The 26,660-nt window shown below is 41.8% G+C and overlaps 3 protein-coding genes across 3 annotated transcripts; all 3 read left to right on the top strand.

The window, feature by feature from the left end:
- The first annotated feature begins 6,717 nt into the window (after positions 1-6,717).
- On the top strand, positions 6,718-10,827 carry gdf10b (growth differentiation factor 10b). The gene is given in 3 exon segments (XM_061094479.1): positions 6,718-7,009; positions 8,614-9,521; positions 10,636-10,827. Coding segments are annotated over 3 exon segments (1,392 nt in total).
- A 3,886-nt stretch (positions 10,828-14,713) lies between these two features.
- Positions 14,714-20,196, top strand: gdf2 (growth differentiation factor 2). The gene is given in 4 exon segments (XM_061094478.1): positions 14,714-14,799; positions 14,801-14,827; positions 14,905-15,226; positions 16,983-20,196. Coding segments are annotated over 4 exon segments (1,335 nt in total). The 5' UTR covers positions 14,714-14,733; the 3' UTR covers positions 17,903-20,196.
- A 2,352-nt stretch (positions 20,197-22,548) lies between these two features.
- On the top strand, positions 22,549-25,320 carry LOC133027432 (retinol-binding protein 3-like). Its single transcript, XM_061094445.1, has one exon. It carries the CDS (start codon positions 22,549-22,551, stop codon positions 25,318-25,320), a length of 2,772 nt encoding a protein of 923 aa, XP_060950428.1.
- The last annotated feature ends 1,340 nt before the right edge of the window (positions 25,321-26,660 follow it).

Raw genomic sequence — 26,660 nt, 5'->3', positions numbered from 1 at the left:
TCTGATTGGTTGTAGGTCTATCCAATTGAGAAAAGAGGCATTTTTTTTCCTGGTTCGGTTGAAACACGCCCCATAATCACAGCCCAATGGAGCGGTCTCAGACTAATATTCTGAATAGAATCATGAGTATGACAACGTCAGGCTACTGGGAAGGATCTAAGTATCAAAGCCTCATATTCTCTGGGCTGAAAGGACACGTTCGTCGGCCGCATTTGAAGAAGCTGTGAACAAGGAGTCACAGGCAGCTAACCGCATTATCCCACAAATTCTCCCCCCGGTTTAACTTCACCGATTTATTAGTGTTCCTAGGAGATCGTCAGTGACGTCCCTGGTGGTTTTAGTGCTCGCTAACCTCATCTTAAACCTGCAGTCATACCTGTTTATAGCAATTATGCCATGTTCCCTTCTCTGAGAAATTAAGGTATTTTTTATAACCAGTTCACCTATCTGTGTTTACAGTAATCCAATCAGATTTCACCATAATCTCAACCGATCATGTTGTTGCTGTAAGACTTTAAATCTCCTCCACTGTCAGATGTCTTTTCAATGATTCTCCTCGACCCTCCTCCACCACATTCACCTCCTGCTGAATCCAGTCTTGGTCACATTCAGATCTTCAGCATCACATCCACCACCAGCGTCTGGACCCCACAGCCTCACCCCCCTATGCACAAAGACTCATTTATATCAAATCACTTTCTCCCTCCTTTGTGCCCGACAATACCATTTTATTCAAGATGCGTTGACGCAGCCAAAACTGCAACTTTCAGTGACCATGTGAACTCGTCTGGATGTGAAAACTGAACCTGGACGATTGGCAACATCTGTGGAATGTGAAATTATCCTCAGATTACTGGTGTTTTATGTCTAAAGGGAAAAAAAATTGGTTTCTCCACTCTTTTCACCCTCAACTCACAATTTGCTCCACCCTAAGTGTGTTCGGTTCTGGCTCCGAAGCCTTCTCATTGTTTTCTGTCTGAGCACACAGTAGCTTGGGAGGGTTAGGGCTGCACATGCTTGTGTGTGTGACACTCAGACACACACAGAAAGGCACAAACTTAAGTACAAAAGTATGAATCAATATTTTGTGGGCCCACAGTCATCACCAGACATGCATGTGCAAGCTCCCAGTCTGTCTGTCCCACTGCACCGGTGACTCATGAACTGAAAGTGGTCTCGTTCTCCTTGTATGTCAGCGGCTGCTTTTTCACCATAAAGTTTGGCAAATTGCAGCGATTTGCAGTCATAAATATGTCACGCACAAGTTTCCCCTCTGACTCCAGCAGACATTCGTCTCTCAGCTGGCACTGCAGCGACCACTCGCAGCGCTAACGCGTGAGACAAGCGGATATCTCCCGGAGAGAGCTGGAGGTGTGTGTGTCTGCAAGTGTCCGTGTGTGCATGTGAGTGTGTGTGTGTGTGTGTGTGTGTGTGTGTGTGTGTGTGTGTGTGTGTGTGTGTGTTTGTGTGTGTGTGTGTGGACATGTCACTCTTGTTTGGGTGATGCCGATGTGAACTGAAGTGGCATGACTTTGGCGGTCTATGAGGGAGGTATGGCCCAGAAATCAGAATTGAGTGGTGTGTGTGTGTGTGTGTGTGTGTGTGTGTAGTTTGGCTCACATCAGACGAGGGGATGTCATGGCCTCTTCAGACCTTCTCACACGCACACAAACATCCACATCCAACAGCAGTGAGCATGAATGGTCATTCAGCTGCAGCCAGCAGTATGAAAACAAGTCAAAAGGAGGAAGAGGAGGAGGAGAAGCGGGTGGGGGGGCGGGGGGGGGGGGTTTGAGTTGAGATCTGGAGCCAAAAGAAACATGGTGGGCTCGTCTGTCCTCCTCCATGTCCTGACGAGCACCTCAGGCAAATATTCTGTGAATGAGAGCATATTTTGGGGGGCTACGCTTCCATCTCACTTCACAAAAAAAGGAGGAGGAGGAGGAGGTGTTGGGGAGGTGACTCACCCATGATGTCATACAAGATGAAAAATGTTAAATGAGAGTGTCAATGTGCGGAGAGAGGACTTGAAAGTCGGGCTGCCCCTCGTTCTGCGACTTCCTTCACTGACTTCCAGTTCCCTTTTAAAGCAAAGTGCTCACTTGTTGGTTTGTATGTTCAAAGAAAGAAAAATCCTCCGTAAGCTTTCAAACAGCTGCAGTGAGTGAGAGGAGGATTTGTAACAAGATCTTCATTAAAATAAAGCTTTTTTATCCCCTAGTAGCAATTTAATATATTTACATTGTGTAATTACCTCTCTCTGTGTGTCCCAATGTAGTTTTTTAATGTCGTAGAGTGCATTTTTTACCATCGCAGAGGAGGTTGTGTTTTCGTCTATTTGTTAGTTTATTGGTTTGTGAGCACGTTTATGCAACAATCACTTGCCTGATTTTCATGACATTCTGTGGAGGGATGGGGGGTTGCCCAAAGAAGAAACCTTAACATTTTGGTGCAGATATTTTACCATTATAACAGCGTTTTTAAGCCATTTAGTTGATTTTAACGGGAATAGATAGGTATAGATGAAAAAATCCAGTGAATCTAAATTAGCCTGTTGGACTTTGGCAGATGAATAGTTTAGACTGTGGTTTCCCTTGTTAGTTCATGCACATGATTCAAATTGCCTATCTACACACAATTCATTGACATCCGCCTCACTGTTTACTTGAGGCAAATGTGTTCATTTGTGAGTTTTAAACATGATACAGCTTCTTTTTTTTATTTGGATGCAGCCAGATGTTTATGCTAAGTTAAAGCACATCAAAGGCAACAGGAGTAAACAGCACAGTTGTGAATAATTCCATTCAAAGGGAAACTATGAGGCAAGTTTACATGAAGCGATTTAGGCAATTGTGCAGATTTTTCAAAAATCAGGTGATGATGAATTGGTCTTTTAACTTCATATAAAGAAAAAAAGAAAAACTTCTAAAGGTTATATTTCGGAGCAGCAGCTCGCCGTATGTCTAAGGTAAGATAATGGTTTGATCCTGGCTATTTATTTTGAGGAAGGTCCCACTTGAAGGTCCCACAGTCCGAGCTGTGTGCATTCTGATTGGTTAGATGTTTACATGGAAAATCGTCCTTGGTCCGAACATTAAAAATCCGCAATATTCTGCTGCTTATGTGAAAGCTTTCGTTGACCTTAATAATTGAATTTAAATGAATGTGTCGCATTAATGCATCTGTAGCGCGAAAGCTTTTAAAATAACCAACTGATGCTGAAGCTGAACGTGATGATTGGAGAACATGATGAACTGGGATGTTTTCATAAATGTAAGAAGAAGAACAAGAACATATGAATTACCCGGGTTTAGAGCAAGTAAAAAACTGCTCATGTAGCACGCAGCCTCTTGTTTTCATTCATGTGCTTCAACATGTAATAATAATGGTGACTTTGGGTTTATTCACTTTCTCTACACAATGAACTTTGTTTCGGAGTTATTCTGGTTACGCAGCAAACTCACGATTATTTAGTGGGTTTACAATCAATAAATAATCATTGGATAAACCTGATTTCAAAACACTGAGCTGTGTCCTACTGACGCTCTGACATTTCCACCTCTTCTCATATGGCAGGCAAGCTGTTAAGTGAGGTGGGGTCTTGATGATGTTTGCTGTGGGCGTGACACATACTCCTAAAGGTTTAAATTACCTTTGAAGCTGCGGTTAATCACCATACTGAAGTGGTTTTGGCTCAGTGGCTACAGCCGGTCACCCGGAGGAGTCGCAGCTGGGGCCAGTTTTGGTGACAGATTTCCATGTGTTGAAATGTCGACGCTAAATGTTCCTCTGAGGAGACTAGCAGGGGGCTTCGCTCTCGAACCAGAACGCAGTGAAAACCAAAATATTTTACACTCGGCCGAGGTGGAATATTCGGTGCATTGACATAAGTGAAATGCAAGAAAGTGCAATGAAAAACAGGGTAGGTGAGTAAATATGAGCTACGTAGCGCGTGACAGAAACCGAAGCGTACGCGCCACTGGCGAGACTGAAAATAGAAGCAGACAAAAATATGGATCTGCTTGGAGCAAGGAGGAGATTATCCCTCCAGGTTCTGACCGAAGCTCCTGCTATCAACTGTTTACATTGATGTCCTCATTTTGCATTTGTTTAAAACCTGTGTTACAAACCCACCTTATGATAACAGGTGAGGACTGAGCTTGTTTCATGAAAGCTGCTCTCAGACATGAACTGAAGTCCCGACCTTTTCCAGGATTCCCACAAGCCCCCTGTTGAAACGTTCAAGAATACGGCAGGAAAATGTCCATAAGCAACTGGAGCGAACTGGAGTTTTGTTGATGTTTTTATCATGTGACAGACAGGAAACTGGTAGAATAAAAATATAATACTGATATGTATATTAGGAGGGCACAGACACAAGCCAGGTCTCAATTCAGGGGCTGCATCCCTTCAAAGGACAAGGTCTACACGGCCCAAGAAGGCCATATCCAAGCTAGACTGTGAAGGCCGAACCAAACTAAGGCAGTCTAGTCTACAGAGAATTTCTGTGATCCGTATCAGAGGCTTGTCCAAACCCTAAAAGAGCTGAAGATATATATAATTAGAAAGTGTTATTGCCCCTCTGTTTGTTAACATGTCGACCAGTAGCTGTTCGCTTGAGTTGAAGCCCGATAATCAAGCATTAGATGTCTCATCGTTGCTTGTTAGCACCATTACCTTTTAAAAAAAGGGTTTGGCCATGGAGCCCAATGAACCCTGGGATGGGTTAGGCTGAGAAGGATACACACATTGAAGCCTTTGTTTCTCTGGGATGGAAGGACTCATTTGTCTGTCATATTTGAAAGACCTTCAAAATGGGACCTAGTCGCACTGTTTTGAGTTAATCGTTTTTTAGGATATATTCCTGAGTTTATGTCTGAAAACAATTCAACTGAATTTTGTTTTTCCAGTATAATGTTAATTTCAGTCTGACACACTCGTATAAAGGAATTTATCTGTAATTGCAAAATGTTACACAAGCCCTTTGGCACACTACGCACACCTTCTGAAAGAGAAGAGTCATTATTTGCATGACAAGAAAAGTGGGCACAAAAACAGAACAGCGTCAAAAGGAAGTGCACAGGAGCAGCATTCGTTTCTCTAACTCCATGAAAAACCAAACAGACAGCCCCCCCACTGATAACACCGTTTGATTGCTCCCCGCGAAGAGACAGATCCTATCTTCCTTAAAGCAGCATGACCTTAAAACACACCGGTGTTTTATTGATGGGGATCCCTGGTGTAGGACATGGCGGTGTCAAAGAGCCCCTTGTGATCACCCTGAGGACCAGTAGGAGGTATTTTAATAGCTGTCTGACCCAGGGGGGGCTCTGGTCTGCTGCCATCTCTCACACAGAGACACTATTATGCTGCATCAGAAACTCAGAGAGCATAGGAGACCCTTCAAAAGACGTCAGGCGTTTCTTTTTCTTCTGTTGGTTGTTTAATGACGCTGTAATGACACAGTTTTACCTAGAGACTCTCTAACCGCACCAGTTGGGAGATACATGCTGTTGTCGGCTTTGTGCAGTCACCTTTCCCTCATAGCTAAATAGTTTTGGTCCAGATTTGGCCCATATCCCACATCCTGCCCACATACCTTGTGGAATGATGGCACTAGGGCGGTCTGTTCCTGTTTACCAGATCTGAGCCACAAGAAAGCCAGAGCAATACCGCTTGTCAACCAACGGTGGCCCGAATTGTTTTGTGCTATTTGGGCCCAAGTCACCATTTACCCGATGGGCCACTTTAGGTTCACAGCCAGATTGCACCTTGCCTATAGCACCGTGGGTTTGCCATATTTGTTTTGGGATATTTGGGCCACATTTGCTATTTTACAAATGTTAATTTCACATCCATTTTGTTCGGGCCACTAGGAAACCAGAAGTGCCGCATCATTGCCTGAAGTGGCCCACATCCGTATGTCATCTGGGTTTCAGCTATCATGTTGGTATAGAAATCACATTTTTCTTTAGACTACTGATCGGGTGCCATTTTAGTTTCATTTGGAAATATTTTATTGTCTGGATGAAACTAGCGTAGCATGTATTAAGCAGTTAATCCTTCACACATAATTGCTCTACAACCTCACATTGACTTAAATTTTCTTCAACCGCAGTTGATCTTTTTCTAAATCATTGGGTTTCAGGGGACAGTTTCAAGAAGATGATTTATATATAAGCACAACATGTTACAGCAGGATATCGATCATGATGATAATATCACGTGTTTATTGTATTTTCTTTACCGATTTGCAGTTTTCCAGCTGTGGAAGTGGAAGTTCACCCTGAACCCCCTCACATTTCTCCCTCTCAATGATGCGGTTGATGGATGCTGCACAGGCCTGTAGTACTTTTACTGCAAATATATTCACAGTGCAGATAATCAGTCTCTTGGGAAGAGCCTCTGCTTCCAAACTTCGCGTCTAATCAATGAAACAGTTGATCTGAGAAGCTGCGCGGCTCTCGTTGGCTGCGCGCTGCGAGGCGTCATCCAGCAGCAGCAGCTCCATGCGTCCGTCCCTCCGCCATCTCCTCCCACTGTGGGAACAGCTGTGGACCGTGAACCGTGGAGTGGGACTCTTACACGAATTACCTGCACACATGCTGGTGAGACTGGGTGGGCATCAACCAAGGAGACACAGAAAGGAAGCGCTTTTTGATTTCTTTTTTTTTTTCAAACAAAACGCGCATTTAAGTTTCACCCCTTTTCTTTTGAATGGGACAGTTTCCTTGAACATCAGCCATGGCGAGCCTGCTTTTCCACTTGCTGCATCTGCTCCTGGTTCTGGAGTCCGGCTGGGGGAAGCTGGTGTCCGAGGATCTTGGAGGAGACGCGCGTCAGGGTGAAGAGGTGGATGCACCGGCTCCGGGTCGGCGCGTCTTTACGCACGACAGCGCCAGCCGGGACATGGTCTCCATCAACATGTTCAAAGTGTACGAGAGGTACAGCGAGGAGCCGCGGAGCCACAGGGACGCCAACACCGTGAGAAGTCTGAAAGCTGTCCCGAGTGAGTGACCTGCACCACGTGTTATCACACTGAGCAAATAATATACGATGGATGCACTGTAATGTTGCAAAACTTGTTTTTATACCAAATAAATTCTAACACATTTTTTATTTACTAACGGATAGTGAGTAGGTATTTTGTAAAACGACTTAAGTTAAAAAGACCATCATTTATCACTTTTTCAAACGTATATTTGTTTTTGTAAGCAAAAACTTTTCTTGCTTTTACTTTTTAAAACATCAAAAGAAATAGAAAATAAATGTGGTCGAATTCTGGTATCTGAAAAATAACACAAAACGAATCTGATTAATAAACTTATTTTAAATAGCATAATTTGTCACCTTTTTAAAACAATATAAATATATATAGAGAGATCCTTAGATAGATATATGTTTTTGAAGACTGAGGTCAATTGATATATTGTTGCTTTTCTTTTTAAATCTTCACAAGACATAGAAAATTTATCAAAGTAAATTTCTTATGTCGGGAAGCAAAGTGAAAATTACAATTTATATAGGGCCTCACTATCTGTAAGTGACTGTCAGTGTTCGGGTCCTAATAACACAAAGATTACTATAACTTTTTGAGGCCGATTCATGACACTGACCCTTAGTTACATTGCTATATTCATGTGATCTTTGTGTGCATTATCTGCAATGTCTTCAATATATGTTCAGTATATTTTTGTTGCATAGTTCATGACATTTACAAACGAAAGTTATTTCTGGCAGATAAATATTTAAACTTTAGGAGTCAGTTTGTGTGCACAAAATAATTCCTGATTGTAAGTATATAGTCTGTGGGACCCCCTGAACGCAGGTGTTTTGTCAGTCACACAGCAACGCTCTCTATCACCTTTGGGCAAAAACATCTTCCCCCACCATGCTCTGTCGGTGTTGTGATTTACTGATTCTCAGGGACTTTAAGTGTCGAGCACTGTTAGTTCCCCGGTAGCAGTAACAGCCTAGGTGTTAGACAAGAGCCTATTATCACACCCAGACACCGGCTGCACATTCAAAAGCCTCAGAGGAGCTCCCTCTCCTATAAGCATTTCCATATGCCGGCTCCAGACCTACTGGACCGATCCAATGTTTGTCTTTCAGGCTGCGGTGGAAGTGTGGGAGACGAGGTTCAACTTCAAAAGTAGAGCCAGGATGAGGTTTTTGGTCATGCGTGAGGCCGGCACTTTGCCGTGCTGCGCTTTTAATATTTCCCATGCTGCCGCTCGTGTCAGTCAGATGTGTTGAGAAACATTTTGTGGACGGCCCATTCGAGGCTGGTTTTAATGTCAGCCGAACGCACCAGAGTGAAACGACAAAGGGGGGGAAAAAGGAATAAAGGGGAGAAGGTTCAAGGCAGCAACTCGATCGCTTCAGTCGTCTTTGTTCTTAATTTCAGAGAGATGTTCCTCCATGGCTTCAACATCTGTTAAGCAAAACATTTGTGTGTCACATCATGTTGCTGAATCTTTTTCTTCTTCAAAGCCATTAGACACGAGCGAAAGCATAGAAGACAGGATGAAAATAAGCTTATTTTATGTTCTTGAAGTACTTGTTTTCCTCGTCATCCTTTTCATTCTTCTCATTTTGTTTGAAATCCCTCAGGAGTCTCGCACGGCAAAGAAGTGTTTGAGTTCAACCTGTCCTCCATCCAAGACTCCGAACTCATCCTCTTTGCATCCTTCCACTTCCTCTACAAGCGGCAGCGCCATCAGCAGCGCCAGTGGCGTTTCCGAAGGCCTCGCCACCCGTCCGGCGGCCTCCAGCATTCCCATCCTTCCTCCCCACTGCTCGTCTTCAGTGGATCATCCTCAAACTCAGGTTTTGCAACGCCACTGGGAAACATAACTCTGGCTCCTTTCAAGAAAGGCTCTTGGCAATCAAGGGATGTTACAGCGGTGGTGAAACACGCCAGGCACGTCAAAGAGCTTGTGGTGACGGTGGAGTTTGATATGGAGTTTGGGGCGGCTCGCACGCAGCAGAGGAACCCTCACAGCCAGGAGAGCCTCTCTCCAGCCAATCTGCCGTATATTCTGGTATACGCTGACGATCGAGCTATAGACGAGCCAAACAGTGTGGCCATGTCGCTGCAGCGGTACGGGCCCTTCCCTGTAGGAGACGACTTGTCCTCCACAGCCTCAACATCGAGAATCCGGAGGGAGCTCCATCTCCAGAGGCAAACAAACGACATCCCGGAGGTCCAGTTCAACCCCTTGAAGAATCACGAACTTTGGCAGAACACGTACTTTCCAGCTAAAGCCAAAGCAGCGGTCAAACCGGGGAGGAAACAGGGTCAGGAGAATAACGAGGGCCTGAGTAAGCCACAGGTGCTGAGCTTCGACGAGAGGACGATGAAAAAGGCACGGAGGCGGCAGTGGAGCGAGCCCAGGGTTTGCTCCAGGAGGTACCTCAGGGTCGACTTTGCTGACATCGGCTGGAGCGAGTGGGTTTTGGCGCCAAAGTCTTTTGACGCTTACTTCTGCGCCGGGACCTGCGGGTTCCCCATCCCTAAAGTGAGCCAGATAACGTGTTAGCCATTAACCTCTGCTGCTGTAAACTGTAGAGATAAGGGTTGAATTTAGCTGAAACCTGCAGCTAATTGTTTTCTGACTCCGTGTCTAACATCAGGATTTTAATTGACTGGGACTGCTGCAGATACAGCTGTGTACTGCAATGTGTATCCACAGTAGTTGATACTTTCCGGCCGCAGTTGCCCTTTTCTTAGCTGATGTAAACAGGCTTTGCAGTATTTTATTGTGTCTTTAAGAGAAACCTTTACTTTTAAGGCCTTTGCACATTGTGTCTGTATTTCTTCGAATGCGTCTGATGCATTTTATTATTCTATTCGTAGAAAATTCCCAATAGGAGACATTGAGTCTGTCCAATCCGTCCGGAACGAGGAGAGTTTCCACGTCTATTTCAGGATGTCAGTGGTCCAGTTCGATACGCTGCTAGCAGCACCGGGACCGCAGCCACTGCACGTTTTAATAGTGCTATGTGCTGTGAAATGAGATGTATTAGCTTCTCAGTTTGCAAGTACAGTTCCTCTGAGTGCTCTACAACTCTCTGGAATGCCTTTGACAGATAGACAAGGCAGCAAAAAGAAACTGATCCGAAAACTTTAATGACGGATGAAAGTTTTGTCGTCGGTGTGTGAACCTGATTGACACGTCCAACACAATTGCGACCATTTAAGAGCAAAGAGTGCAAAGACCTTTAGACTGTGAGTTTTAAAGGGAACTGCAATTCACTCAAACGCACAGACAAATGACCAAGTTGCTTGGCTTACCATCAGGAGCTATAGGGGATTAACAGGAGATTCCCGGAAGCAAACTGCCAAAATTAGCTAAAATTCAAAACGAGAAAACGTTGAAACAAAAAGAAAAAGTCTTGAGGATTTCATCTGTGAATAAAAAACTCTTAAACCAAAAGGCAAAAGCAGGGAAACACCACAGAAAATACTGCATGATAGATCAGGTTCAAGGTTTTTACTCTTCCAGCTCATAAGGACATTCATCATGTACTTATTCCTCTTTTAAGATTTCCGCTTGTATTCCAAGTTTCCTTCCAGAGAGCGTTTAGTTGCTCTAATAAAAACAATCCTTTTGCTGTGTCCTATCTCCTCAGGTTGTGCGGCCTTCCAATCACGCCACCATCCAGAGCATCGTCAGGGCGGTGGGCATCATCCCGGGCATCCCCGAGCCGTGCTGCGTTCCGGAGAAGATGAGTCCTCTCAGCGTGCTCTTCCTCGACCCGAGCCGGAATCTGGTTCTCAAGGTTTACCCCGGCATGTCTGTGGACAACTGCGCCTGTCGGTAGGGCCGGAGCGAAGGAAGATACTGTATACGTGGGACAGAACAGGCAGGGAGACGCTTTCCAGATCTGTGGACAGTTGTGATGAGACAGGCGGAGGACAAACTGAGGGAGATTGGAACTGAATGGACAGGACTGTGACAGCTGTCGTTCAAGAGTCGATGTCTGTTTCTCTGAGCTCTCCGGACGTATTTGGTGTCCACCCTGGTTTGACTTTTGCCTCCTTAAGCATCGAATTCTCTTGTTTCCATTTGGCCCATTTATATTTCTCCCTCTTTGAAAGACGAGCACTTAAAAAACCTGTTTATAAATATACAATATACAGAGCTCCTGTAAGTACATTTCTATTGATTCTTAACAAGCTTTTTCAGCCTGTTTTTGCTCCTGTTTTACATTTGGAAAAGATTTATTAAGGCGTATTTGATCTTGGAGAGGATTCAATTTGCTCTGATCTCAGTCTGGACTTCTCTGGACCTGCTTTTGGAATTACTTCACCTGACTCCAGCCCTGCGTGAGAAACACACACCGCTCTTTTTTCGGCTCGTTTTTGAGCCCAGTGGAAGATGATCTGGGTCTCAAACACTGAAGTCTTCAGACATGTCTTTCCGATTCAGGACAGACGTTTGGACAAATCAACGAACTGCACAATGACTTAGGAGGTTGAAACACATTAACCAGCTGTTGACGTGTAAATACTGCAGCTACTAACACAAACTAAATGGTACCTGTTTCTGGGACACTGGGATGCGGTTGAACGCCCCTAAATATAAGCAAGAGTTGTTATTCATGCATGAGAGGTAATATCATCTTTGTAATATACTTACATATATCTTGTATATAATGAGTTGTTTGTCACTGAGAGTTTTAATAACGCATCCATTGTGTTGCATGTTTCTGATACAGTGAAGATAAAGAAAAAAATGGTGCATTGCTGCCCCCTGCTGTGCATTTTGGGAAAAGGAAGGTTAAGCAGTTTCATTTCAAACGTTGAAATTCTTCCTGTGACTATGCAATATTTCCACTTATCTGTTGTTCTAATATTATAATAAATGTACAGTTTGTATTATGTACAGTGATGATCAAAGATTTCCATAGCAACTAAAAAGAGATCAATGTAAACAACCCTAACTGTATTAAAAGCGTATTGGGGTGGTTTGATGTGTGTTTTAAGAATCCACACATATAAGGTGTGTTTGATATGGAAATAAACTGAATTATACATTGGCTTTATTATGTTTTATCGGGAAAAAAAGGTTATAAAGCATAGACATATATGTGTACAGTTGTTTACATTACAGCATATATCTTACCTGCTGTATATCAATATAAGATACATTAATATCAACCATATCAACCATACACATAAACAAACAACAACACATAACATGAACTGTATTTTAAGGCTAAGATCCTGGTATATTAATATCTTGTGCTACTATTTTTTTCTATTAAATAATAACGGGTTTTGGACAGTTAAACGTGTCGAGTGCCATGATTGTGGATATTTATAAATTGCAGTTTCAAGGCATCATTTCAAATTGATATGAAAGATATTCTTGGGTAATTCTGAATTTCTTGAACTGAAATATAATGAAGAAAGAGACATATGTATGTTGGCTACTGCTGTTTTCCAAAAAAAACAGTACCAGAATAAATCCATTCTACTAGGTTTTTGTTTGAAAAGACATCAACGTTGCTACAGACACGCCTGCCATCCACAATACTCCAGAGTTTTAGAGTCACTAAAACAAAGACTTTGGAAACACTGGGGCTGTGTTTCGTCTGGACGATGACGTAAACACTCACAACTGCTTGCTGATTGGGTCCTTTCGGTCACGACATAGCCTTCGCTGATTCGTCCACCTCCTATCATATGACCCCCTTCCGCAATAAAACAATATGTATGTATGGACTGAGATTAAAACTCATATGGAGCCAAAACACTTCTGTGGAAGGCGATTGTTTTAGTCACCAAACATCCAATGGTCAAACCATAATGAATTTAATAGGTTTTTACTACATTTTTCCTTATCCAGTAATGAGAGCACCAGTTTCACAACAGAACTTCCCTCATCCACGTTCAATCTGCTTGTTCTCACACGGCATGTCTACATTAAAGGCTGAATCCATGCCAAAAAATATTTGTCATCGCCTCTCGTCACTGACTCACTCCATGAAAGCATTATTATGAAATGTTTCATGAACCAAGGACTGACTGACTGCATGGGTGAATAACAGCAATTCCAAGAAAGGCCGGATCCAGGCCAACGTCCCCAGACACGTTGGCTTGTGGTTCCGATTTATGACCCCTGACAGAACCCAAGGGTTGAGTCCCGCTATCCAGTTGTCCTTGTAGTGTTGAAGGTCACCTTTGGATAGAACTTATTCAGCTCTAGCAGATTTGATAGACTTCATCAGTCAACAAGAACACAATAGACACTAAAACTATCTCCATCTCTTGAAGCATAGAAATAAACTTTGCATTTCGGGACCCATTTTTTCTTTTTTAAATGATTCTTATTCCCATGAATAACTGACGTAATGTAGATGACATCTCATCACAGCTAAACTTTACACCACACTTACACTTCACAGCTCCCAAATCGTTTCAATGCACAGCAGCGCTTCATAGTGATTTCTACCCTGGACAGCGGCATAGTTGTGCAAGCGGGGTATTTGTTAGCATTTTTCTGAGCTCATTCCTCAGCTTATCTGTTGGGTCAAGGTCTCGATAAACACCCAGATCAGAACAGTCTGTGAGCAACACATCATCAAAGTCTGATTATCTCACTTTTCACTAGTTATCAAAACTCAAAGCTACATCGCTAATCATTGTTTATTTTGAGTCATAACTGGCTCTATTCACCTGTTGGATGTATATGAGGATATATGAGGTCATAGAGGCCCTGCTGCAATAATGTGAAGCCAAATATGCTAAGTTTATATGCTAAGCTTGCTATGCACGTTGCTGGGACTAGCAGCTTTCAGCAGACAGGCACACCTGCCTGCGCTATGCATCTCGTGCACATGATGGCGTACTGCATGCATGTGCACCCCCCATCATGACCTCATTATTTTTCAAGTGCCTGGTACTACACATTAAAGAACGATGTTCCTGGGTTGTTGACTCTCTGAAAGCACCTTACAGTGAAAAAACAATGGTTTGGTATTGCTTGTGGCAGCTTTTACCACTCCTGAACTCCCTGTGATATTGTAGCCTTCCTTAAAAGCTGCAGCTACAATGCTTATGTTGCTGACAGTAGATCACTGTGTGTGGTCAGTTTGTTGTTGTACAGTTTTGAAAATTCGCCTTCTATCGACGCCATTTTTCAGTTCAAGCAGTGGTCAGCACAGCGCTTGGCTGCACTCACGACTTAACAGCCCTGTTTGGGTCATCAAATGTGAACTTTCAGTGTAAGTCCACTCTACTCAGGATGCAATGTAGACATACTGGTCTGTGTAACTGGTGTCACAGTTATGCCGTTGGGAGAACAATGAAAAGTCCACATTCTGACGACTACCTGGGTCTGTCAAAGTAATTATCTGCCTTATTGGTTCTATTAAAAGTGTGTGGTCTGCAATGTGCAGTGGTTGAATGCAAAAAAAACTGAGTGGATGAATAATGGTGGTAAAGAATGCAGTGATCAGTTTCTTTTTAGCAAGTTTGTTTCCGGTGGCCTCTTAGCTTTAACCCTCAAGCTGGGAAAAGGCATTTTATGGAAATGTCTGCTTGTCAGTAACCTCACAGTTTCCATTGCCTCCCTCGTTATCACTTGTAAGTGTTTACAGTGTCTTCATTAGCAGCCAGCCCTCTAATGATAACAAGGCTTAAAAGAAGGCATCAATGACAGTGATAAGCATGGCCAAGCTACTATTTTGGTTGACACAAGTCCCCGTGTTTACACTGGGAGCATGGGAGCGGACATCAGGACGGTGGTCCTTGCATGGGGAATCTCCATTTTCAGACCTTGCCACAGAGAAAGCCTGTTTTCAAGCTGGGAAGAAGGTAAAGTTTGTGACAGCTCAGTGGCTCGGAAAGGATAGAATTTCAAGATGCTGAGCACCAGGGCATTTCTGTTGCAGTTGTGTTTGAGTCTGGTGGTCTCTAGTGGCTCCTGTACCTGCAAACCTCTCAATAATGACATCCAAAGCGACAACCCTGAGGAATTTTACTCTCAGCTGTCAGAGGAGGACCTTCTGGAAGAAGAAGCAGCTGACTTGAAGATGGAGAACCTCCTCGGAACCATGAAGGAGGGCTTTTTGAGGAAACTCAACCTGTCAGACGTTCCTCAGGAGCACAGCAAGATCGACCCTCCTCAGTTCATGATGGAGCTGTACAATAAGTACGCCTCGGACAGCTCGGCTATCCCTCAGTCTGATGTCATACGAAGTTTCACTGTCCAGGGTATGTGATCAGCGTTTAACTAATAATTTTCTGACTAGTTGATAGGAGAGAGTAATTAATTGTTCCCAACCTTTTAGGCTTGTGATTGTTTCCTCATTATATTTGTAGGGTCTAAAGGTCTTGATCTAAATAAACAGAAAGTGCTAAAAACTATTTTGTGGAGAAATTAGTTTTTCAGTTTCCTCTCCTGTTATTCAGCAGACTTAACCTTTTACCTCTTACTACTGCTTTGAAGTATCCTAGATCATCTATTTCATTGAATTGTCGCTCTACATCATTACAGCCCTTTCACTGCTTGAGAAATTGATTAGTGAATACTGAGGTGATGCACTCCTACTATGTTCAAGTTGATCCAAGTGTAGCCTAGTGGTGAATTTACAGTATGTACATAATAATATATATACGTTTTTCCGAGTTGTCAGAGGTTAAAATTTAAAGTCAGTTTCATTCTGTAGCATTTATTAGTTGTTGTGCTTTTCATTTATCACCAGGCAGGTCTAGTTCAAGTGTACTGCTCATAGTTTATCTGATGTTACAAATTGTAGTCAGAAGGTGGCAGTGTTGTGTAACAGGAGGGCTACACTTCAACAAGTGCATCTTGGTCCATTCTTCTTTTTACATTTGGGCTTGGCTGGAAATGCAGGCCAGCAATTATGGAGCGAGCCAATGGTCGCCATTTTCTGAATGCGTAGTGTGCGCTCCGGAGTGTCCAATGTGGAGTCATAGGAACTGCATGGAAGTCCAGAGCCCACTGACGTTTTTATATTTTTGTATTATTCAGTTGTATTTCTTTGTGGTATTTTATGCAGTATATTATATAATTATATAATATATTTTTCTATCTCAGTTTTATTTGTACATTTTTTGTTGTAAGACTAAAGTTGGATTGTAGAGATAAAGGAATCTTATCCACTGGTAACATTTTCTGGCAAATACGTTAAAAATGTTAAAAATATCTATTAAAAAAACAAGCTAAAGTTTTATTTATTCATTGTGAAAACCATGTATAAGCGTTTTGGCCTAAAGTTTCCATTCAGATTTAAGAGAATCTGTCCTTCACAGATTCTGTATTCCACCCAAAAAACAGAAGCTAGCAAGCTAGGCTAACTCACTTCAATGTTGAAAAGGAAGGCAACTTAGTTTATTTCGCTAACATAAGCACTCTTCTCCCCTACAAGTTCTTGTTATTTTAACATCTGCTGGGCAGCTGATATACTGTGTTGTTTAAGTCCTTCAAAATAAAAAGGAGGTATAAGATAGTGATATCTGAGTTAAGGCATCAGGAACAAACGCACAGTCACTAGCGACGTATTGAGTGTAAAAATACGTAAGAGGCTAACAGTAAAGAGCAGCGGCAGACAACATCAAACCCAAGTAACAGTTTGTGAAGTCAGTGAAAAGGAACTGATAATAGGAAGTATATTACTATTATACTATATTCACTAATCATATGACAGCACTGAGTCCGACACATAAGACTGTATATAAAGCTGGACGACGCATCTCCACTTCAGCCCACTATCCCAATGCGAAGCCAAAATGAAAGAAAGAAGTAAAAAAAGTACAAAATTGGACCACTTTTGAACAAATCAAGAAAAGAGGTTGTATAGCCAAAACAAACACTGAGGATACTGATTTATGAAACTGATAATAAAAGTTCAGTTCAATTTAAATGAATGTCACCTCATGATTAATAGTGTAAATGTCCATGGCTGTTTGAGATACGCCCTGTAACCCCTTTGTATTTCTCAAACAGATATCACACTCTCTTTGACAAATGGAACAAAGTCAAAATACAGGCTGCGGTTCAATGACACCATACCCAACCACGAAAAGATCACCACTGCTGAACTTCAGCTCTTCTTCTTCCCGGAGGCCAGGTCAAGGTTGACCTCCCACAGCTTTCAGGCCACAGTCAAAGTCTATGAGGTGGATGAAAACGATTTTACATCCACGACCCATTTACTGGATGGCAAAGAGGTAACAGGACCCCAGAGTACGTGGACGACGTTTGATGTGACCGCAGCTATTCAGAGCTGGATCAAGTCAGGCAATGGAGCAACTGTTATTGATGTGGTGGTGGATAGGAAGAACTGTGGGGCTTCTGGCATTGGAGAGGAAGGAGCCGGCTGTTTAAATATGAGCATGTCCGTTGGCGATAACACTTCAGCAGCTTTGATCGTTTTCTCAGATGACCTGGGTAGCAGGAGGAGGGAGAATAAGAAGGAGATTGAAGAGATGATCCTCCATGAAGAAGAAACCATCTTACACTCGGGCGCCGACTGGAATAAAGGGGAGCAGCTTCCAAACATGATCTTGGAAGCTCAGCGTCCACGGAGAAACAAGAGAAAGGCCGAGAGGGAATACTGCCGACGGACCTCGCTCAAGGTCAACTTTAAAGACATTGGCTGGGACAGTTGGATTGTGGCGCCTCCAGGATATGATGCCTTCGAATGTAGAGGCCTGTGCTACCACCCACTAACGGACGAATCAACCCCATCCAAACATGCCCTTATCCAGACATTGATCAACATTAGGGACCCCAAGAGGGCCAACATGGCGTGCTGTGTCCCCATCAAACTGGACCCCATAACAGTCATGTATCAAGAGAATGGACGTCTCACTATAAGATACCTGTATGAAGAGATGAAGGTGGCAGAGTGTGGCTGCAGGTAGTTGGAGAGAGTTGGTTGTTTGCTTTGGTGGTAGCACAGGTGATTGTAATAATTCTAATGCTGCATTCCATTCAAGTAAGTCTGATGTTCACAGGTGAGAAGTTGTGTAATCATCACTATGCCCTACATTGGTCAACTGGCGAGAGCTAAGACCAGATCTAAGAATAAAAATTAACAACTCTCACAACTTTTATATTTATTCTAATGCAACAGCATCAGTGATATTCTTTAAAAAAAATGAAGACCAATCCAATCATACTGGTCCAAATTGCAAGCACACTCAGAAATATAATTCCCCTAAATGAGCAATTTTTCATCAAGATCTGTGAATTACTGCCTGGGAAATTGGTGAAATTGCCGAGGACACAATGGTAAAGAAAGTGGGGAAAGAATTCCGGGATCTGTGCCTATGTCCAGATCCCCATTAAAATGTAATGGGTTCTTCCTTGGCCCTTGTCCCAACCTTCCACCAGGTTCAGTGGAAGTTTGTTCTGTAATTTTTCTTAATCCTGCTGACAATCAACAAAAATACCAATCAACTAACATGAAAAAAACACCATTACGGTGGGTAAGGCCTAGGTCATCAAAATTCATCCATTGAGGATCATAAATGTAGTAAGAACAACAATGAGGTAACAAACTACTGTACCGCCTCTCTGCCAATCTGTGAACACAATGGATGCAGAGAGAGGTTTGCTTCTCCCTGACAGGGCTGTACTGGTGATTCTCTTCTATGGAGAGTGGTTAAGGTTCGTCGCTAGATTTGTTGCTGTTTTTTTGTAGTTTTTTTGAAAGACGTTTGTTAAACGCATATAATAATAGAATATTTGTGCCAATTTTAATTAAAAGAGCAACAGTAAAATCCCAAAACTCATCTGGCTGACCACTGATGCAATGAGAGGACAACTCCATCACTCACTTAGTCATATTTGGAGATGTGGAGATGGACCTTGGATGGTCCAACCAAATAGAATTGAGGTCTCGTGTTTGAATTAAATAAATAGTATGTACAGTGGGACTATATTCTTTTACATTGTAGCTATGAAACTATATAATGAAGCATTTACAGTTTATGCTTTTCCTTTAAATGTATTGTTGGCAAGAAGTTGAAAACTAGTAAAATGTCATGAATGCAGCGTAACAGGAGAACACCCAACCGGTCAGTTACACTTCTTTTTGTTTCCTCTGTGTATTCTGTGCTGAAATGGATCATATTCAGAACCTTCGACCTTTGCTCAAATTACTGTATCTCTTTAATACATTTCACTTGGTTATACAACCTGGCAGCGAACCAAAGGAAACAGACATATTTATAGGATATTGTATATTTAATACTTATTGTATGTATATATAAAGATTGTCCTTGCAATATCTTGTATTTCTATTTGTATTTTTTATATAAGAAATAATTTAGCGAAATGCTCATCTTTTTATTTTGATTAATGGGATGATATTTTTAGGTGCGTTGACATGTATGTAAATCTGTATATTATTATTGAAAGTGTAATTTTTCGTAATAACTGTATATATAATGATTTTACATTTGTTCAGCAGTCTTCAAATTACTGCCAGAAAACTTGTACGGAAAGTACAGCCTATACAATGGTCAGCTTACATATGCATGCAGTTTCCTATTGCTTATGTGGACTATGGCAATAACACAAGCGTAAGGTGTATTCATCTATATGATGCAGACGTTCTTTCTGTGAAAAAAATCCTGAATTTGATAAGATAACAGTTAAACAAAGAACTTTCTGCCAAATCTATGATTAAAAACCTGCCTCCATCTGAGTGTTAGAGCTGCTGACTCATAATAACTCAATCCATTTGGCTTACAGGCTTCACTGCACTGTTTGTCTCTTGACGTCTACAATTAGTTTTAGGATTTACAACCATTAAATTAATAAATATAAATCTCGGATGAAATTCCGTGTCACTACACAGCTCATCCTGCATTTACTGAATTGTATAATATTTTGGGCATGACTTGATGTCCTTTTCTGTCAAATTCTTTACCCTTTAACGTCCTGTTATAACTCTACAGGTTTTGTTACCAGAGACATGAAAGTCCATCCAATAAGAACATTACAGCAAACAAGCACAGCAAATACAGAAGATTTTCTTGGCTCCATTTGACCCCAAAACACTTTTTTTTTTCTCCATTGCATCTTTTTGTGTTTATACAGGATCGAGGCAAGATGTTTTTAGCGAAATTACGTGTCTGAACTATCGTCACATTAGCCTGAAATTGTCTAATATATCAACTGTGCAAATAAAGACGGATGTGCAAGTAAACACCAGTGAGTATTTTTTGTTATTGTTATGTTCCTCCATGACAAACCTTTATATTTTTGCTATGTATAGATCATTCAGACCTTGGATTGGTATGGTCATCTTGATCTTTGTGCTATCGCAATTGCACATGGTGGTCATCACAGGATAACTGACAATACGATACCTGGTCCATGATTACGATAATATCATGATACAGATATTCTGCGATAAATAATATTTTGAAAGAAAATCGTGTAACGATACATCACAATCACTGTCTAACTGATGAAGAACAAAAGATGCCCATAAAGACATTAAGTGAAGGATTTGTGTATTTATGAAAGCAAAATCAGTTTCTCGGAAATAAACTGATCTTGTCAATGTCCACATCATTGTGCCATCATTCCAATGTAAAAAAAGAACCATAAACTGGCAAAAGTCCAAACTATAATATATATGCTCAATTATATTTTATAGGTAAATAATGATATTTGACAATCTATAATCCTACCTCATGACAATGATATTTTCCCACCTTGAATAAACAATAACAAAATAAATTTAAGAAAAACAAGACAAACTTACAATGCTTTCTGAAAGTATGAAGTCTCACAGTCATCTTACAAGTTTCTCAAAGTGACTCAGGAACAGGTGAGTCACTAAACAGGAAGGCCCTCCACTTCAGGGTTTGCGTTGTCACCCTCTATTTGCGCTGGTGCGCCCTTATATACGTTTATATATATATATATATATGGGTGCGCCCATGGTGCATGGTGCATGGTAAACTGGGGATACACAATAAACTACAGTGTCACCTAGTGGCTTTAGTATGAAACACATATGTTCCACTCTATATAAATGTAAATCCAATATTAATTCATCCTAAAGGTCTGTTTTCCTTTTCATCATCCCCTGTGCAAAAAATATGTCTCCAGCTGCTAAATGTTCCATTTAGGTGGTTGCTAACTGTCTCCGTCTGTCATTTAGTGTTATGCAGGTGGGGGAACAGGACATTACTCAGGCTAAAGGGAATCCAAATGGACTTATTAGTAGAAATTTACCATAGCTGTTCTTTGACTATGCTAACACAATTGTATAGCAGCTAATGAGATTTTTTAAAGTCTCTTTTAAGTTTCTTTTAAGTCTCTTTTTTTGTGCAACTGTATTTAACACAAGTTTGCATTCAGGGGATTACTAGCTGCTCTTATATTTTACACTTGAGGACAAAGTAACACAGGGTTCAGTGTTGCAAATGTCTTGATTCCTGGGAATTGCAGGAGAAAGGATTGTATTCTGCAATATATGAGGCGGTATTAAAAGTTAATACGCTAATATAGGCTGAGCACCGTCTAGCATTCGGAAGCTGCATAAGTCTGAGCTTCAAAAATGTGTAGAGCAGGGTCCTGCGTCGTTGAACTCATGTCACGTTCCAGCTTTATGTGCAGACCTATTTCTTCAATAAACTGAGTTTGAATTGCATGATAGAAAAAGTTATGAAAGGCTTAGCCTTTCTGATCAAATGTTATTCAGAGCAACACTTTTCTGACCTTTCCCTTTTCACTCTTTTCACCAAATGAAAATATGTCACTTTGAAAAAACAATACTGTAGTGCAAAGCAGTTGAAAGTAAGCAAGTCATTCAGTCCAGATAAAACCTTTACAACAAACCTTTTGTTACTATATTCATAATATAGGCATGATTTCCCCCTATTCTGATCCTGCATGTGATTTAAGAAGGCTTTGCCACGTGTCAAACGTCCCAAACTGTAATCACGTCATCATGGAATGACCCAGACACGACCCGCAAAGCTACCAGTGGCACCGAAATACACCACCATAAGCTTTTATAACAGAGAAGAGAGAGAGAGGGAGAGAGAGGGAGGGGGGAAAGGGCGAGAGATTTTGTAAATGCTTTGCACCCATCCGCCCACACTCATATTTCAAGCCAGTTAAATGCCCATGTTTTTTTCCTAAGCAGAAATTTGAGGTGGTATAAAACAATTGGGAATTTAGAAAATTATACAGCATGTCATCCAAACACAAAGGACACCACACTGTAGTTTGGACAAAGTCAAGGCAAATGCATGATAATTAAATTATTGTGTTTGTGCGGGAGAGGAAAGACACTGTATCTCCTCTGCACCAACTTCTATGGTGTCTGCCATTGTCTGCTGGCTGATGCACCACAGATAATACGATTAAAGGTTTATTTGGAACAAAAGCCTCTTATGATGATGTGGTTGTTGTCCAAAAAACAATCTACCACAATGACAATGTTCCCTCCTCCAAAAACCACCATCCTTCGACACAGACAAATGAGCTAACACACCCCAGTGAAAGCAAAGGCAGAGAAGTTCTCTTTCCATGAGTAATGATGAAGACTCAACACATACCACCGCTGGTATTGATGCTTCTCCTATGCACCCTCTCTGCCAACTCATCCTTCCAGCCCGCACTGGTGTTAGAAATGGCCAAGATTCTGATGGAAAACTACTGCTTTCCAGAGAACCTGGTTGGGATGCAGGAGGCCATCCAACAAGCAATCAACAGCGGAGAAATCCTGCGGATTTCCGATAGGAAGACCCTTGCAGCTGTACTCACCGTCGGAGTACAAGGGGCACTGAACGACCCACGGCTGACTGTGTCTTACGAGCCCAATTTCGTCCCAGTGATGCCCCCGATCCTGCCCTCTCTCCCCAGAGAACAACTGATCCGGCTGGTGAGGAACTCTGTCAAGGTGGATATCCTTGAAAACAACATTGGCTATTTGCGGATAGATCGGATCATTGGGGAGGAGACAGCAACAAAGCTTGGTTCCCTGCTGAAGGACAACATCTGGGACAAAGTTGCTCGTACTTCCTCTCTGATTTTTGATTTGAGGTATAGCACAGCTGGACAGCTGTCTGGAGTTCCCTTTATAATCTCCTATTTCTCTGACCCTGAACCCATCTTTCATATATACACTGTGTATGACAGGCCCTCAAATACAACCAGGGAGCTGTGGACCATGCCATCAATTAAGGGAGAGAGGTATGGAAAGAAGAAAGACGTGATTATTTTGACTAGCAAACGTACCATGGGGGCTGCTGAGGCAGTGGCATACACATTAAAAACCCTAAAGAGGGCTATAATCGTTGGAGAGCGGTCGTCTGGTGGGTCAGTAAAAGTCAGAAAGATAAGGATTGGAGGATCCGAGTTCTACATAACAGTTCCTGTGGCAAGATCTGTCAGTCCAATCACAGGCCAGAGCTGGGAGGTCAGTGGCATTCCCCCAACAGTCAACGTCATGGCAAAGGAAGCTGTCCCAAAAGCAAAGTCCCTTCTGGCTGTGAGGAGTGCCATTCCACAGGTTGTTCAGAGCATCTCCAACATAATCAGGAGGTGGTATGCTTTCACTGACCGAGTCCCAGCTCTTCTTCAACAACTGCAAACTATGGACTTGTTCTCTCTCATATCCGAGGAAGATCTGGCAATCAGGCTCAACCAGGACCTCCAGACTGTGTCAGAGGATCCACGACTGATCATCAAATACATGCAAGACAATGCTGCCATTGAAGAGGAGGACCCTGAGCTTTACAAAGTCCCTGATGATTCAAAATTATTAAGAACAATGATTGAAACAACTTTTAAAATTGAAATTCTCCAGGGCAATACAGGCTATCTCCGCTTTGACAAGTTTGTTGAGTTTTCTCCCCTGATTAAATTAGAGGAGTTATTCGCTAAAACGGTGTGGGAGCCCTTAAAAGACACCAGTAACCTAATTATTGACCTCCGCTATAATACTGGTGGATACTCTGCCTGTCTTGCTCTTATTCTGTCATATCTGTATGACACTTCCCAGAAGCATCACTTTTTCACAATATATGACCGCATTCAGAACACAACGACGGCACATAACTCCTACCCACAAATTACAGGCCCGAGCTATGGATCCAAACGTGGGGTTTATGTGTTGACCAGTTACTACACAGCAAGTGTTGGTGAAGAGTTTGCTTACCTAATACAATCCCTACATCGTGGCACAGTCATTGGGGAAATTACATCTGGTACCCTAATGCACTCAAGGATGTTTCAAATCGAAGGAACAGGTCTTGCCATCACTGTTCCCGTCATTAACTTTATTGACAACAATGGCGAATGCTGGCTGGGAGGTGGTGTGGTCCCTGATGCCATCGTGCTGGCTGAAGAAGCTGTAGATCACTTTCATGAGATCGCAGATTTTCATCAGGGGCTCAGGTCCCTAATGGAGGTAACTGGGGAACTGCTAGAGAAACACTATGCAATCCACGAAGTCGCCCTACAGGTCAGTAAGGTGCTGCTGAGCAAATGGGCTGAGGGACAGTACTGGTCAGTGGTGGATTTTGAATCTTTGACATCTCAATTGACATCAGACCTCCAAGAAGCTTCAGGTGATCACCGTCTCCACGTCTTCCATTGTGAAGTTGAGCCTGAGACTATTCATGACGTCGGAAAGATCCCCACAGCGGAGGAAGTGGGATACATAATTGACGCTTTGTTTAAAATTGAGCTTCTGCCAGGTAACGTTGGCTATCTAAGATTTGACATGATGGCAGACATAGAGGTGTTAAAAGCCATTGGGACACAGCTAATAAAATTAGTGTGGAGTAATATAGTACACACAGACGCTCTCATAATTGATATGCGATACAACACTGGTGGTTTTTCAGCTACGATTCCCCTTCTGTGCACCTATTTCTTTGACGTAGAGCCTCTGCGGCATCTTTACACCATCTTCGATCGCACCACGACCACAATGACAGAGGTCATGACATTGCCTCAGGTCAGGGGTCAAAGGTATGGGTCCTCCAAGGATGTCTACATCCTCACCAGTCATATGACAGGGTCCGCAGCTGAGGTGTTCACCCGCACAATGAAGGACCTAAACAGGGCCACAATTATTGGAGAGCCAACCATTGGAGGGTCTCTATCAAGTGGAACCTATCAGATAGGGGACAGCACCCTGTACGCTTCCATCCCGAACCAGGTTGTTTTTAGTGCCACCACTGGGAAGATGTGGAGTGTTTCAGGGGTTGAGCCTCAAGTTTTTTCCCAGGCAAGTAACGCTCTTAATGTAGCACAGAGACTAATAGAAGCAAAGCCGTTGAAGACAGAAAACAGTAAATAGATTGTTTTATTCTAATTCCTTAACATATAATTACTCAATTTGTCTTTGTGTTTAGCCACCACTTAAACCCCAAACAGTCCACTTGTTAAGAGCTGCATGTGTGACTGGCCTTCTTGTTTTCCACATAAAAATCAAACATGTAATCCACTGACCGTAGTCACAGTACACAAAACAGTCTTGTTCTGTATAATCTATCCCTGAGCTGCTTTTCCTGAAATCTAACTGGAGATTGAGGTCTCCTTGTTATACCAGAAGAGTTAAATATTTGTTCTTTTTAGAGGTTTACAGTCACAGGGTGCGCACTGTTTCAGATGCCTTTTCACAGGGATATCATCATGGGAAAAAAATTCTTATAAGATTTGTTTAACCATTTGTAGATGTAATATAAAATGTTGTTTCTTCAAAAGCTGTATCTGCATCTATGTTATTTCCTCAAACCCCAGACCTGGCAGCTGTATGTATCTAAATGTATTGCATAAGTGTTTATCTCATTGGACGAAGGAAGTTACCAAACCTTAATCCACTTATCTACAGTGGTATTTTCACAACATCAATTTCTTCATAAAGTAAATTCTATTGCACTTTGTTATTTATATGATGGCTGTATGAACCCATATCTATATATTTTATCAGTAAGGTTGCCTTTGTCTCTTCTGTTTTGTTATTTTCTGTGTGATTCCCTTTCGTTGCATATTAAATGCTTTGTATTAGAAGGTGAATGTTCAGTTCTTTATTCATGAAAAAGGATTTCAACATTATATAAATGCATGTTAATTTGCTCATTATTTTCTCTTTCTCTATTGCTTTGCATTTTGTTTTTCAGTCTATTTGAATCTATATCTGTGCGTTTCTGTTCTTTAACCACAAAACCAGCAGAGGGAGCAAGCATCAAACAAACCAAAACTGAATCTTGTTCTTATTCATGCAACTTTTAAAAGTAAACAACCAACAACTGCAATGAACTGTAAACCACTTAAGAAAAAAAAAAAGAATCAAGTGGAAATTAGATATACTTTCAGTGCAGGTATTAAAAGCAGTGTTCCCTGTGTTGAAGAGCACATTGAGCAGCTCTTGCTGAGTTATATGGCATTAACTTGTTTCATTTTTTATATTTTCTTGTGCTTTCATTCACAAGAATTACACAATAAACACACATCATACTTATATAATATATGCATAAGTGTACAGACACCAAGGGGCTCAATAAGCAAACAGTGATTTACTGTAAAAGGATGATTACTTTCACCAACCTTAACTCTTTTCTTTATAATTGTAATTTATAGAGATGGCCTAATTTGACACACAAAGCTTTAAAGAGGTGTATGTAATGTAAATGTAAG

This window comes from Limanda limanda, chromosome 21 (assembly GCF_963576545.1).
Source record: "Limanda limanda chromosome 21, fLimLim1.1, whole genome shotgun sequence".
Classification (NCBI taxonomy): Eukaryota; Metazoa; Chordata; class Actinopteri; order Pleuronectiformes; family Pleuronectidae; genus Limanda; species Limanda limanda.
This window is presented reverse-complemented; position numbering and strand designations above follow the sequence as displayed.

Excerpts from the sequence above, each read along its gene's own strand:
- LOC133027432 (XM_061094445.1), top strand. The coding sequence starts at position 22,549 with ATGAAGACTCAACACATACCACCGCTGGTATTGATGCTTCTCCTATGC.